The sequence below is a fragment of the Aotus nancymaae genome, unplaced genomic scaffold, assembly GCF_030222135.1.
Source record: "Aotus nancymaae isolate 86718 unplaced genomic scaffold, 86718_ANA_hifiasm-v0.15.2.pri h1tg000011l, whole genome shotgun sequence".
Lineage (NCBI taxonomy): Eukaryota > Metazoa > Chordata > Mammalia > Primates > Aotidae > Aotus > Aotus nancymaae.
In genome coordinates this window covers 51,047,797-51,062,980 of record NW_026988422.1, presented here as the reverse complement: position 1 = coordinate 51,062,980, position 15,184 = coordinate 51,047,797, and the positions used below count along the sequence as shown (strand labels likewise).

Below are 15,184 nucleotides of genomic sequence, written 5' to 3'. Positions count from 1 at the left end.
CTTTGCCCAGGTTATTTTTTAAATTGATTGCTATATACCTAATAATAAAATTTTCCTCTCTGTTAAAATAATTTTTACTTTAAATCTACTTTTAAAATGTAGCTTTCTGTGAACTTCCTTATACATTTGAATATGGTAATTGTCACCTATTAACATTCTCCTATCACCTCAATATGTTTTTACTACATTAAAAATATTTAATCAGTTTTGTGCTCTTTTTCCCAGATCTTCTCTAGGTTCAGTTTATTGCGTAGTATAGTGGAAAGATTACTTCAGACATCCTGTGTGGTAGAGAACCATATTTGTACTGTATTCAATGTGAGTCAAATCTACATTAAGTTTTTTGATTCAGTTTAATCTTTGCTTGAACCTATCTTCCTCCCTCTTTCCTTCTTTCCTTCCACCTATATTTTATCCATATGTATACCTAGATATACTTTGAACAGTTACCATGTACCTGGCATTATGAGCATTTTAATATCAGCTATTTAATCTTTACAGCAATTCTACAGGGTAGATATTATTCCCAGTTTACAAATGAGGAAACAGACTTGAAGTTAAGTAACTTGCCCAAGATCATAGAGCTAGTAAGATAGAGAAGCCAGGATTTGAACCCAGAGATCTGACTGCAGAGCTTTTTCTGTTTTCTTTTTTCTTTTTTGGAGGCAAGATCTCCCTCTGTCACTTATGCTGGAGTGCAGTGGTGCGATCTCGGCTCACTGCAACCTCCATCTCCCAGGTTCAGATGATCCTCCCACCTCAGCCTTCCGAGTAGCTGGGACTACAGTCACACGCTACCACACCCAACTAATTTTTGTAGAGAGAGGGTTTCACCATATGGCCCAGGCTGGTCTCGAACTCCTGGACTCAAGCAATCTGCCTGCCTTGGCCTCCCTAAGTGCTGAGATTACAGGTCTGAGCCACCGTGACCAGTGGCAAAGCTCATTCTCTATTGGCTGTGTTAAACTGTTTCCCAATGAATGAATCCTAGATTCAATTTCCTTTTTTTTTTTTGAGACAGTCTCTCTCTGTTGCCCAGACTGGAGTGCAGTGGCACAATCTTGGCTCACCGCAAGCTCTGCCTCCTGGGTTCAAGTGATTCTCCTGCCTCAGCCTCCCAAGTAGCTGGGATTACAGGTGAATGCTACCATGCCTGGCTAGTTTTTGTATTTTCAGTAGAGATGAGGATTCACCATATTGGCCAGGCTGGTCTCGAACTCCTGACCTTGTGATCCGCCCTCCTGGGCCTCCCAAAGTGCTGTGATTACCGGCATGAGCCACTCCACCCAGCCCAATTTACTTTTTAAATTATATGTGTAATTAATTATATAATAAAAGTTTAATAGAAGCATCTGTCAATGGCTACAACAAATATTTATTCCATTAATCATCAACTATGCCCAAAGTGTGGTTTCTTCCCAGACTATAGAAATAAAATACCATTGTATTTACATTTTTTGTAAGTTTTTGCTTTTCCAGCTTATAATTCCTTATTAGTCATGTAGCTCTTTTTTCTTTCTTCTTCTTCTGCTTTTTTTTTTTTTTTTTTTTTTTAATAGAGACAGGGTCTCCCTATGTTGCCCAGGTGGGTTTTGAACTCCAGGCTCAAATTAACATTTGTTAATTGTATCCCTTACTCCTGGGCTCAAGCAATCCTCCTGCCTCAGCCTCCCAAAGTGCTGGGATTACAGGCAGGAGCCACCATGCCAGCCATAGCTCTTTTCATTGAAATTCTACCTATGGCTTTTTTTTAATGGGGCTCTGTTGTTTCACTAAATTGACATACTATTTCCTGGTTAGCCATTTTCCTACTAGTGAGCATTTGGATTACTTAGAGGTTTTCATTATGAAATGCTGTGTTCAGATAAGTTATTTTCCCCTTTGAATTATTTATTTGACATATGTTACTATAAGTAAAGGAGTACAAACATTTGGGGTGTGAATTGACAACCATTTACAGTGACACCCTGAGTGTTGTTGACACCTAATGAAAAGCTAACTGGTAATTGCTTAACTTGTATTTCTTTAATTATTAGTGAGATTGATTCCTTCTCAAATAGTTGTCTTCTGGAGTAAATTTTCTATTTATGTCCTTAAATTATTTGTTAATTGTATCCCTTACAAATTCCTACCAGCTACTTGTGTATAAAGGTAATCTATTATGCTTTCTCTCCTCTGTTGTCATACATTTATGAATGTATTTATTTATTTATTATTATACTTTAAGTTCTGGGGTACATGTGCAGAATGTGCAGGTTTATTATATAGGTATATACGTGCCATGGTGGTTTGCTGCATCCATCACCCCGTCATCTACATTACGTATTTCTCCTAATGCTATATCTCCCCTATCCCCCCGCCTCCTGCTATCCATCCCCGACCCACCCCATCACCCCTTGCTATCCCTGCCCTAGCCTTCCACCCCCTGACAGGCCCTGGTGTGTGATGTTCCCCTCCCTGTGTCCGTGTGTTCTCTTTGTTCAACACTCACTTATGAGTGAGAACATGTGCTGTTTGGTTTTCTGTTCTTCTGTCAGTTTGCTGAGAATGATGGTTTCTGGCTTCATCCATGTCCCTGCAAAGGACATGAACTCATCCTTTTTTATGGTTGCATAGTATTCCATGGTATATATGTGCCACATTTTCTTTATCCAGTCTATCATTGATGGGCATTTGGGTTGGAAATGTATTTATTTAAAAAAATGATTTATTTGACAGATATTTGCAATTGTTATGCAGTCAATCAACTTGGAACTCTATTTCCCCAGAGGTACATACTTCCTCAGGTCTCTGCTCAAGTGGCCTTGACCACCTGTATAAAATGTCTCTCCATCTTCCTCTAATCACTTTCACTCTATAGTCTCTCTTTTTATTTTCATCACAGGACATTCCAGCTGGCATAACATGTATTATCTGTGTTCCCCACTAGAATAAAATACTTCATGAGATAGGGACTTGATCATTTTTGCTGCTGTATCCCCAGTACCTAGTGCATAGGAAGTGCTCATAAATATTTTTGAGTGAATGATGCAAATTCTGCCATTGAAAATTACTATTATTGTGTCAGTAGACAATAAATGATCTTTCCTTTGTAAACGAGGCAATGATACCATCCCATTTTCTTCTGGCTCATTATAGTTAGTTTTAAAATAATTTACTCTTTTCTTATCTGAATTTTTTAATGGTATTTCATAAATCTTTGACCAACATTTTCCTAGAATTTCGCTTTTTCCATGCTTTTGAATTCATGTCAGTTGGGATCTATTTCTGTGTCTTTTTTTTTTTTTTTTGAGACAGGCTGGGGTGCAGTGATGTGTTCATAGCTTACTGTAACCTTGAACTCCTGGGCTCAAAATGCCTCAGCCTTTCCTGTAGCTAAGACTATAGTCACATGCCATCACACCTGGCTACTTTAAAATAAAATTATCTTTGTAGTGACAGGTTCTTGGTAAGTTGTCCAGGATGGTCCTTCCACCTCAGGCTCCCAAAGTGCTGGCATTATAAACATGAGCCATTGTGCCTGGTTATATCGTTATATCTTTATTTCTATATTCTAATCTTTGTACTGGTAGTTCTGATGGGCATTTAATTATAACATGGCTTAAGATTTTATAGGACTGAGTAGACTGTTGACACTTTTCATTCCAATTGTTTCCTTGAGATTTTTTTCTTTAACTTTTTAATATGGAAAATCAAACATGCTAAATTAGAATAGTATAGGAATTGGAAAACTTTTTTTGAATGCACCATAGACTATTTTTGACAATGCAAAACAATGATCCTAGCATTTCTGCTTTCCTTTATATTAGCCAGTTTTTGTAAGTCTCAAGTTTATAATGAAAATATTTTCACCATGTACAAAATAGTTCCCAAAATTATAGTAACATATTACCATTGTTCTTTTAATTCACCAAGCCAGCTTTGAGCCCTTCTGTGTGTCCAGCATGTGTTCTAAGAGGTGTGAAGGATAACATACAAAGAAGAGTGCTCCCTACCTGCAAGGTGCTTATAATCTAATTGGGAAGATAAAAACTATAAGTGAAAGAACTAGGGAATATCCTGCCATCATCCTAGTTTTATGCTCTGTACAAACCAATGATAGGCAGCTTATAAAGATTAAATACATAACAAATGAAACAGAGAAAGCAGCTAAGAGCCTGCAGTAGGTGAGCCAGAAACAACAGTTTCTTTCCAAAAGCATGATTGTCTGTCAGCACTGGCCCAGAACAGGGAGACTGACATTTTATCCTCAATAAGCCAGGGAGGTGGTCATACCTAGTGCAATGCTAAGCCCTCAACTGGACAGTTAATTTTTTACAAGTTTTAAATGTGAACCTAATGATCCAGTTTCTGATTTTTGTTGTTGTTACATGAATAAGTTCTTTAGTGGTGATTTCTGAGATTTTGGTGCACCTATCATCTGAGCAGTGTACGGCTGTACTCAGTGTGTACTGTTTTACCCCTCACTCCCCTCTTACCCTGTTTCCTTGAGATATTTACCCTTATCTTTTTCACATCCTTTTTTTCTATACAATTTTATGACTTCTATGAGATATCCTATTGAGATGTTAATTGGTATTGCATTTAAATCTACTTATGCAGAAGGAGAATTTAGTTTTCCTTATTCAAGTTGTCTTTTATTTCTGCCATTAAAGTTTTATAATTCCATTTATATAGATCTCTTATCAGTCTCACTAAATGTTTGGTTTTTGTTGTTGAAAAAATACACGCTTTTTTCAATATATTTTTGGCATGTAAATTAAAACTATTTTTTTGCATTTATCTTATAATCTATAACCTTCCTAAAGAAACTAAAATTTTGTTGATTCTCAAATTTTCTAAATATGAATCTCTATTTGAAATGTGATTTTAAAGATTAATTATAATTTTCTTTGTATTTCTTAGTCCTATTAGCTTACTAGAAACTTTTATATTACATAGAAATGTTAATGGGAACATTCCTAATTTGTTCTAAGTTTTGTTTTTGCTTGAGACAGGGTCTCATTCTGTCACCCAGCCTGGAGTGCAGTGGCATGATCTTGACTCACTGCAGCCTTGATCTCTCTGGTTCAAACAATTCTCCCACCTCAGCCTCCCGAATAGCTGGGACTACAGGAATCCACCACCACTCCTGGCTAATTTTTGTATTTTTTGTAGAGGTGGGTTTCACCATGTTGTGTTCTAAGTTCTAAATAGAACAATTCTAAATTTCCTCATTAAAAATAATATAGGCTCTGGTTTGTGGTAAATATTCTTTATTGTACTAAAAGAAAACTCACTACTATGTAGATCTTTTCTGTGATCAAGAATATCAAGCATCATCAAATGTATTTACAGTATCATGGTTTTTCTATACTTTTATATTTTAATAATGATTAATATTAAATGTTTCCCTAATTTTATACTAGCTTGATATATTTTCCCTGCTATGATTGTAAGACTTTAGCATTTATTGTCACAAGTAGGATTAACTTTTTCCTTTTCTCACTACTGCACTTGACGAGTCTTTAAAAAAGAAAAAGAAAAGTTATTAGTTGGAAGTGTAGAGAAAGATAAGGGATACATAGAGAATATGTATAGAAGAAAATATAGAGAAGTATAAAGATGTATCTTTAATAAAATAAGAAGTACTCATAATCACTATCGAAGTCAATGCCTCAACTCCAAAATATGTGAACACTGTGATTCTATTATATTTTCTTTCTTTTTTTCTTTCAAGACAGAGTCTTGCTCTGTCACCCAGGCTGGAGTGCAGTGGCGTGATCTCAGCTCACTGCAACCTCCACCTCAAGGGTTCAAGTGAGTCTCGTGCCTCAGCCTCCTGAGTAACTAGGATTACAGGTGCCGGCCACTGTGCCTGGCTAATTTTTTTAGTAGAGTCGGGGTTTTGCCATGTTGGCCAGGCTGGTTTGAACTTCTGACCTCAGGTGATCCGCCTGCCTTAGCCTACCAAAGTGCTGGGATTACAGGAGTGAATCACCACACCCGGCCTCTGTTATATTTTCTGAAGCACATACAATTGACTTCAGGTAGACAGCCCAGAATGCCAACTGAGAAACATGAGAAGTTGGCATGAAAATAAAAATTAGCCAAGGCTGAACCAAATGTGGGTCATTCAGAGTTGACTATATCATCATGCAGTTATACTGCATCTGTCTCTGAGAATCTTCAGTGGCAGATTCCTGAGTTGAAGGACTAAAGCACACACCTCTTTACTAATATTTCATGTCTTAGAATTCCTTTGGCATTTTCCTGCCTCACTTACCTGGATTCTTCAGCCTTGAGAGCCGTGCTCTTCAAATCAGGCGTCTTTTCTTCAGAGGTCTTATCCTCCATCTCCTTGGATGTATTTGCCTCACTTTCTACTGGAGTCAAGGTAGTTTGAAAATATCCTTTACCTTCAAAATTCACTGTTATGTTTGAGATGGTGATATGTTTTGGAAATTCTTTCAACTCACTCTTACTTTTTGTATCTTGTAGATACCCAGGCTTCAGAATGTCTTTCATTTTTTCCTTTAAAAATAAAAAGCAGCAGCAAATCAGGTAACAGAAGAGCATCAGCTAATAGATGTTTGTGGAGCAGCATCTAATACAGGCACCATTTCATTCATTGTCACTGAGCCCCTGTAAGTAGTAAGGAGGGAGTGAGGCTTAGAGTGGCATAACCACAGGGAGCGCCCAGGATGTGTTGGCAGCAGGCTGTGTGGGAGCCAGGGCCTGCCCCACTGCAGCCTGACACATGTTCCCAAGCTCGTGTTGTCACTTCACAGAAGACACTTGGCTTCTAATTACAGTACTTCTCTGTGAATTGTCAGTGCAACAAAGGTTTCCCAGAAATGCCACTGATTCCCCAGTCTGAGTTTGCTCTTAATTAGAGCATCTAATAGGTGACAGGGGTTGGGGGCTTATAATATAAAAAAGATTTTTTTTTTTTTTTTTGTCAAATGACTTAGAACATGTATCTAAAATTTGATACTCTAAAACCCCCTTTTCCTAATTTCCTGGTTTCTGTTAATGTACCACCTCTACCAGCTGCTCTCTGATTCCCTCAGAATCACTGAGGCTTGAAGGCCAGTGAGGGTTAGCAGGCCCTAAAGCCAGCTCTCTAATGTTCTTCATGTCTGCACCTTATTCTTTCCACTGCCCCTGCCTAGTCTATTACTTCTTGATATGGTTTTGTCCCTTGAAAATCTCATGTTGAAATGTGACCTCCAATGTTGGAGGTAGGCCTAGTAGGAGGTGTTTAGGTCTTGAGGGCAGATCTCTTGTGAATGGCTTGGTGCTGTCCTCACCATAATGAGTTCTCACTCTCAGTTGATGTGAGATCTGGTGTTTAAAAGAGGCTAGCACCTCTTTCCTCTTTCTTTTGCTCCCTCTCTGGCCGTGTGATGTGCTGGCTCCCCTTCCCTTCTGCCATGATTGTAAGTTCCCTGAGGCCCTCACCAGAAGCAGATGCCAGCATTGTGCTTCCTTTACCACCTACAGACCCATGAGCCAATTAACCCTCCTTTCTTTATTGGTCACCCAGCCTCAGATATTTCTTTATAGTAATCCAAGAATGTCCTAATACTCCTCTATTACATTTCCTTGAAAATAATGCAATAATTTTCTTCCTTAAAGATAAAACTCCTGACAATAAAAGTCATATATATTTATTATAGCATATTTGGAAAATCATATAAGGAATAAAGTTAAAGGTAGTATATTACTGCTTGCCAAGGTGGGCGGATCACTTGAGGCCAGGAGTTTGAGACCAGCCTGGGCAACATGGAGAAACCCCATCTCTACTAAAAATACAAAAATGAGCTGGGCATAGTGGTGGGCACATGTAATCCCAGCTACTCAGAAGGCTGAGGCATGAGAATCGCTTGAACCTGAGAGGCAGAGATTGCAGTGAGCTGAGATCTTGCCACTGTACTCCAGACTGGGCAATGGAGTAAGATTGTCTCAAAATAATAATAATAAATTATTGCTTGTATAATGCCACTGCCCAGAAACAACTACTCCTATGCACATTTTACTCTCATCTTTTTATCTATTTATTTTGTTTATGTCTACTTTGAGATCATCTTGAAGTTCCATCTCCTTTTTCACTTAACATTTTATTATAAGCATTTTCCTCTTGTTATTAAAAATGGTGTAGAACTATTTGAATTTTTCCTAATTAAAAATTAGTGTTTTTGTTTTGTTTTGTTTTTGTTTTTTGAGACAGGGTCTCACTCTGCCACCCAGGCTGGAGTGCAATGGCACAATCTCGGCTCACTGCAATCTGTGCCTCCCAGGTTCAAGCAATTCTCCTGCCTCAGCCTCCCAGGTAGCTGGGACTACAGGCCCCCACTAACACACTGGCTAATTTTTGTGTTTTTTGTAGAGATAGGATTTTGCCATGCTGGCCAGGCTGGTCTTGAACCCCTGACCTCAGGTGATCCATCTGCCTCAGTCTCCCAAAGTGCTGGGATTACAGGCATGAGCCACCATGCCCAGCCCTGCCATCTATTTTTCTTTTCTTTTCTTCTTTTTTTTGAGACAGGGTGTGACTCTGTCACCCAGGCTGGAGAGCAGTGGCATGATCTCGGCTCACTGCAACCTCTGTCTCCAAAGCTCAAGCAATTCTCCTCCCTCAGCCTCCCTAGTAGCTGGGACTACAGTCACACACCACCATGCCTGGCTAATTTTTGTATTTTTAGTAGAGATGGGGTTTCACCATGATTCCTAGGCTGGTCTTGAACTCCCAGACTCAAGCAATCCACCTGTCTCTGCCTCCCAAAGTGCCGGGATTACAGGTGTGAGCCACTGCACTGGCCTTTTTTCTATTGTAGACCTAGAGGAAGTTTTTCAGCAGTAGTCTTCAGATCTCTTTACCTGTAATCCATCCTGCATTTGCTTAATCTTTTAAAAATACAGGAGACTTTGGTTCCCTTACACAGGAGACTGGTCACTAAGGTTTGCTCAAATAGTGAAGTTCTCACTTTTAAATTTGACTCTCAAGGTTTTCAAGCAACTTTCCAATCCTATATTCTACTATTCTCCACCTATATTATCCTCCAGCTCAACTGAACAAAACATTTTTGGATATGACTCTCTGGCCTTTTCTAAAACCACTCAATTTGTTTTTTATTATCCTATTTCCATCCTTATGTTTACCCATCAAAGTTCTATTCCATCCTTCAAGATACTGGATACTGCTATGTATTTTTAAGCTGGAAAATAACCCTTACATTGTATTAATATCCTCATTTTAGAAGTGAGAAAACTGAGGCTCGTGGATTCTGTGACTTGGGCAAAGTAACACTAGTAATATGTGTCAGGTTGAGTCTAACTCGAGTCTTCTGATTCTGATTCCAAAGTTATTTTCATTTCTGATACTGGGCTAAGATTGATGTTAAGGGTGGTCACTGCCTATTTCAGGAAACATCTTACAACTCCTTTACACAATCATTCAGAGATCAAATCTCACTACTAAAATTAGGTTACAGTTCCATAGTGTTTTGATCATCAATGTCAGCTAACCAAGAAGTGTGATCTTGGTAATCACTCTAGTTCTCAATTATTAAGGCATGAAAGTCTTCGGTGACATGTACCTCCTCCTCTTGCTTGGCCCTGATTAAGCAATTGTTTTCAAACATGACTGTGACTCCTGAGCATTTTGTAGCATCCAAGCTGTCTGTGACTTCTGTGGCTTCTCTGACTTCTGTGACAATTCTTACATCTGGGACCTCTGGGACCTCATTTTCTGGAAGATCTGTAACATCTGTGATGTCGGTGATGTCTGTGAATTCCGAGAAATCTATGCTGTCCCTGACATGTACAGGGCCTGTACCTGTGTGCATGTATGGGGTCGGGATGGCTGTGAACGCTGTGATATCCATCACTTCCATGGAGCCTGTGATATCTGTGCTATTCGTAATTCCCGAGAGACTTGAAACCTCTGACACTTTGGAAACTTTGGCTTTCTCCTGATTCAAGAGGGAGATGAGGGCCACCCACTGAGAAAATAAGGTGTCCTGTTTACATGCAGAGGTGCAGAGCTGTAAGTAGTAGGCTCGACCACTCACCAGCTTTACTTTCAGGCGCATGTTCTCAGCATCATGCACAGAAAGAGTCACAAACTGCAGAGGGAGAAACCTGCAAACAAGCACACATGTAACATCATCTGGAGACCTGACTGGAGGCCTATATATATAGTTTTTGTTTTTTGGTTGTTTGTTTTGAGACAAGGTATCACTCTGTTACCCAGGCTGGAGTACAGTGGTGGTGCGATCATGGCTCGCTGCAGCCTCGACTTCCTGGGCCCAAGTGATTCTCCCATCTTATCCTCCTGAATATCTGGGACAATAGGTATGCACCACCACGCCTGGCTAGTTTTTGTATTTCTTGTAGAGACAAGTTGTACAAGGTAGTTTTGTATTTTTTGTAGAGACAAATTCATCATGTTGCCCAGGCTGGTCTTGAATGCCTGGGCTCAAGCAATATACCTGCCTTGGCTTCCCAAAGTGCTGGGATTACAGGTACGAGCCACCATGCCCAGCCTCTTTCTTATTTTTTATAGTAGTTGGAGGAATGAGACTCAAGACACCAGACTTGTCTCCCAGATAGGTCTGGGTAGGGGCTCCTGAGGACCATCTCATCTTAATCATATGACAAAGGCTCTGATGTATAAAAACATCAGAATGGACTGGGCATGATGGCTCACGCCTGTAATCCCAGCACTTTGGGAGGTCAAGGCTGGTGGATCACCTGAGGTCAGAAGTTCAATACCAGCCTGACCAATATGGTGAAACCCTGTCTCTACTAAAAATACAAAAATTAGCCAAGTGTGGTGACGTGGGCCTGTAGTCACATCTTCTTGGGAGGCTGAGACAGGAGAATTGCTTAAACTCGGGAGGTGGAGGTTGCAGTGAGCCCAGATCATGCCACTGCACTCCAGCCTGGGGGTGACAGAGCAAGACTTCATCTCAAAAACAAAACAAAACAAATAAAACACATCAGAATGCCAACTATTTACCATTAGAAAGTGTCCATTTAAATTCATCCTTCAAAGTTGAGACTTAAAGTTAAGCAATTTGCTCAAGATGATAGAGCAAGTTAATGGCTGAGACAAGACCAGAGTTAATTCTGTTGGAAGCTGGGATGCTGGGGAAGAGGAGGCATGTTCTAGAAAGGCAGTTTATTATGAATCTTCAGTTCCTGTTAATTAGGTTTAATTTTAAAAAAAATAACTGCCTGTTTGACATGCTTTATCATACATGATTTCCCCCATCTTTAAGGATGCTCCTCTTTGTCATTTGCAGCAGGGAGTGCGAGTGAGATGCTCTGTTAGCACAATTGTCCTCAGTGTTTCCATTTTTTTCAGATCCACAAGGGTAACGCACATTTTCTGAGGGATCTTTAACCTCTTCTCTTTATAACTCACCTGGTGAGCACCAGTTTCTCTGCAGGAGGAGATATCAGGAGACTTTTAAACAGGGGTTCTCTATCTTTTTGAGCACCAGGTGTCAGATGTGCCAGTAGCATCACATTGGGGATCTTGTGGGTGGAGCTGGAAGAGCAGATGCCTACAGTCACCCAGTTGGCTCGGTTATGAAGGTAAATGGATTCACCTCTCCTGTTGACCTGAGTGCAGAAAACAGGAAAAGGCGTTATCTGATGAAATGTGTGGCTTTGACAACCTTGCTTGCCTGAGAAGTGTAAGAGAGGGCAGGAAATAAAGGAGAAATGAACCATGGTGTATCTGGTCCTTCACTTGGTCATGCTAATTCTTGGAGGTACCACAGGGAACAGGCACAGTCCCTGACCCGTGGGGGTCTACCAGGGACAAACATTAAACAGTTTAAGTTTGTAACTAATTATTACTGTAAGAAGTTTTACCAAGTACAAGTTCAGGATGTTATGGGAACATGTAACACAGGACTTGACTTAGAGTGGGGAGATAGGCAATGATGTTCTGGTAACAGCTAGGTCTTAGAAGGTACAGACATTTACACATAAGTTTATTTAAAATGTTACTGACATAAAAGACAAGTAGCACAAATGTACAAATAATATGCAATATTCTTTAGTCTTTAGTTTAAATTCCATAGAGTCAATTAATAAATTCCACAAACTCTTGCCAAACTCTTCTTATATTTATAACCTCAGAAATATAGACAATAGTAAAATGTAGTAAAAGATTAGGAATAAAGAGTTTTGAATATTTATTGCCCTTATTTTAGATATAATTGTAAGTTTATAAAATTTAATTTTTAAGAATTTAATTTTTTTTTTGAGACAGTCTCATTCTGTCACCCAGGCTGGAGTGCTGTGGCATGATCTCAGCTCACTACAACCTCTGCCTCCCAGGTTCAAGTGATTCTCTTGCCTCAGCCTCCTGAGTAGCTGGGATTACAGGCATGTGCTACCAAGCCTGGATAATTTTTCTATTTTTAGCAGAGATGGTGTTTCACCATGTTGGCTGGGCTGGTCTTGAACTCTTGACCTCAGGTGATCTGCCCACCTCGGCCTCTCAAAGTGCTAGGATTACAGGAGTGAGCCACTGCACCTGGCCTATAATTTAATTTTTAATAATGGCTGTGTTTAAGAACTGACTTACACATTTCCTGAATACTTACCAGTCGACCAGTTCCAGCACACCCCGGATATGGGGTCATGGAAGTCTCCCCTGAGAAAGAGACCTCTAGCTGATATCTAAACCATGTGGGTGATAAACTGGCTGGGTGGAGAGGAGAGGTTTCCAGGCAGAGGAACAGCATGTGTAAAAATCTCAAAGTCCAAGAAACTTGGCCAGTAAAATCTCTGCCACTTAGTAGAAGAGACTGGAGGATGGGCAGGCAGGAAGGTGAAGGAAGTCAGAGAGGAGCTACACTGTGGTTTCTCCACTGTATGATAACTGGTTCAATTAAAAAATACATCACTTGAAAGAAAGAGGTTGTAGCTCACATTATTGATAACCTATCCCAAACTGTGCCCCTCTTCTTCCTGATTAACAGAATCCTGGTTTTGTCCAATATCATGGCTCAGGGATAATGACCTAGCTGAGGGATTAAATCCCAGTTAACCTAAGTGGGTAGTGGTGGTCCTACTCTACCCCTTGCCAGTGACTGGTTTCAGCAGGGGCTGTGACCAGTGAGACATAGAGGGGCTCTCCTACAACCCTGAAAAACCTTTCTCAGAGCCACCAGGAGACAGAACCACCAGGATGAGATGAATGTCTTCTACTTCTGGCAGTTGTCCTGTTTGGATGTGGTGCCCTGAGGGGAGCTAGCTTCAAGGTGATAGAGCAAAAAGAAAAAACCTGGGTCCTCTACTGGGAGTGAGCTGATGCCCTGGGGTTCTTTCATTCTGTTTGAGATAATTGCTTCCTTTTTTATTTTTTTAAGAGTATTTGTTTGTTTGTTTGTTTGTTTTTACAAAGTCTCCTCTTAACCTCCAGGCTGGAGTGCAGTAGCCCCATCCTAGCTCACTGCAGCCTGGAGCTCCTGGGCTCAAGCAATCCTCCTTCCTCAGCCTCTCGAGTAGCTAGGAATATAGGTGGGCAGCACTGCACCTTGCTAATTAAAAAAAATACTTTTAGAGATGGAGGGTCTCACTTGTTACCCAGCCCAGTCTTGAACTTCTGACCTCAAGCAATCCTCCCGCCTTGGCCTTCCAAAGTGCTGGGATTACAGGCATGAGCCACTGTATCCAGCCTAATTGTTTTTCTTTTTTCATTTAAACCTGTTCAGTCAGGAATCTTGATAACATGCTGCCAAAGACATGTTAACCAGGGGGTATGCATCTTGAAGGGTATGACTTATCAAATTATGATAGGGGGCTACCTCTGACCTATCGACTGCTAACTACCCCAATGTCGGAAAAGTACTATGTAATTTCATTAGAGTGCACAAAAGGTAACTAACTTGGAAAGGGCACAGGATGAAAGGTGAAGAAATAAAAACGTTATTAGTAGGAAGGAAGTATGGAGAAGGTAAAGTACATTAAATCATGACTTGTCACACACATTCTAGGGACATCACTAAAACAATAGATGTTTTGGGAGGTGAAGAGCTTGCACTAGTACTCAAGTATTAGTGCAGAGAATGTGTTTATGGGAGATGAAGTTTCCTTACCTTTTGAAGAGTCTGTTGTCTTCCCTTGTCACCCCTCTGTGAAATCAGCTGAGCAGCTGCTCAAATGTGTTAAGAGTTAGAGGTAATAGCTCAGTGTTTAGTGTTAGACTTTGTTGCAGCATTTCTAGGAGCTTTAAAGGTATGACCGCATCATTGAACTCATTTCACCATTTCTTTGTCTGAATATTTTAATGTTGAAGGTTTACAGAAAGTTAGCATTGCTCCCAAATGCACAGAAATGCAGTTTCATTCATAATGTAGGTACCTTCTTATGAGAAGGAAGCTTTTCTTCCCAACACCATCTGACAATTATATTTTACCTTCGGAATTAAGAGTTAAGATTCATTGTAACCTCTAGTTGTGTCATAGATGTTCTTTAGAATGTCTTCTACACCTAAGAAAGAAGTTATCTGTATGTTTCCCTGTGGCAGGAAATACCAAAAATGGCTTCATGTAATTTTGGAGAGATTATGATAGAATGACAATTATGGTAGAGTTAAGACAGAAGTCCTTCACAAGAGTTTGTTGGGGACATTTGAAATGAATGTACTTTAACATTATAATTATTTCAAGTTTTAAAAGTTCCCAAACTGTTCTCTTTAGTAGTATCACACATTCCCTTGGCACATTTAAAACAATTCTCCTCCCATCCTTTTCAGTTTTCTTTGAGAAAATTAATTACTGAAGTTATTGGAACTTAACTCAGGTCTTTAATATGATTTACCTGGATAAAATTGCTCTCTAACATGGGAGGATATACAAAAGGGGCATACTCTTCTCCATCCAACATATTTTGAAGATGTCCTGGATCATGGGAGTGTGGGGTGCAGAGAGCATCTTGCTTATTGATCCTCATGGTAGATTTGCTGGTGTTCTTCTTCATTGCACTTGCATATAAACAAAACCACTAAGGGAACAGAAATACAACTAATGGATACAGAGAGAATTTAATATCAGAATTAAGTTGCTTCATTTATTTATTCAGCACACTTTATCAATATCTGTGATATGCCTTCCTGAGCTTACACTTTATGGGGAGACAGGTAGTAAGCAAGCCAAAAGAAACTCAAACAAGATGT

General features: G+C 39.8%; 1 protein-coding gene across 1 annotated transcript in view; it reads right to left on the bottom strand.

Moving 5' to 3' along the window:
- The window catches only part of GARIN2 (golgi associated RAB2 interactor family member 2), a 47,857-nt gene that overhangs the window by 14,948 nt on the left and 17,725 nt on the right, over positions 1–15,184 (bottom strand). Inside the window, exons 2-5 of the mRNA XM_064374482.1 lie at positions 14,830–15,012; positions 11,414–11,613; positions 9,582–10,125; positions 6,266–6,513 (exon numbers count right to left, since the gene is read on the bottom strand). Coding sequence (XP_064230552.1) covers positions 6,266–6,513; positions 9,582–10,125; positions 11,414–11,613; positions 14,830–14,988 — 1,151 coding nt within the window. The 5' untranslated portion in view covers positions 14,989–15,012. The remainder of the gene's footprint in view (positions 1–6,265; positions 6,514–9,581; positions 10,126–11,413; positions 11,614–14,829; positions 15,013–15,184) is intronic.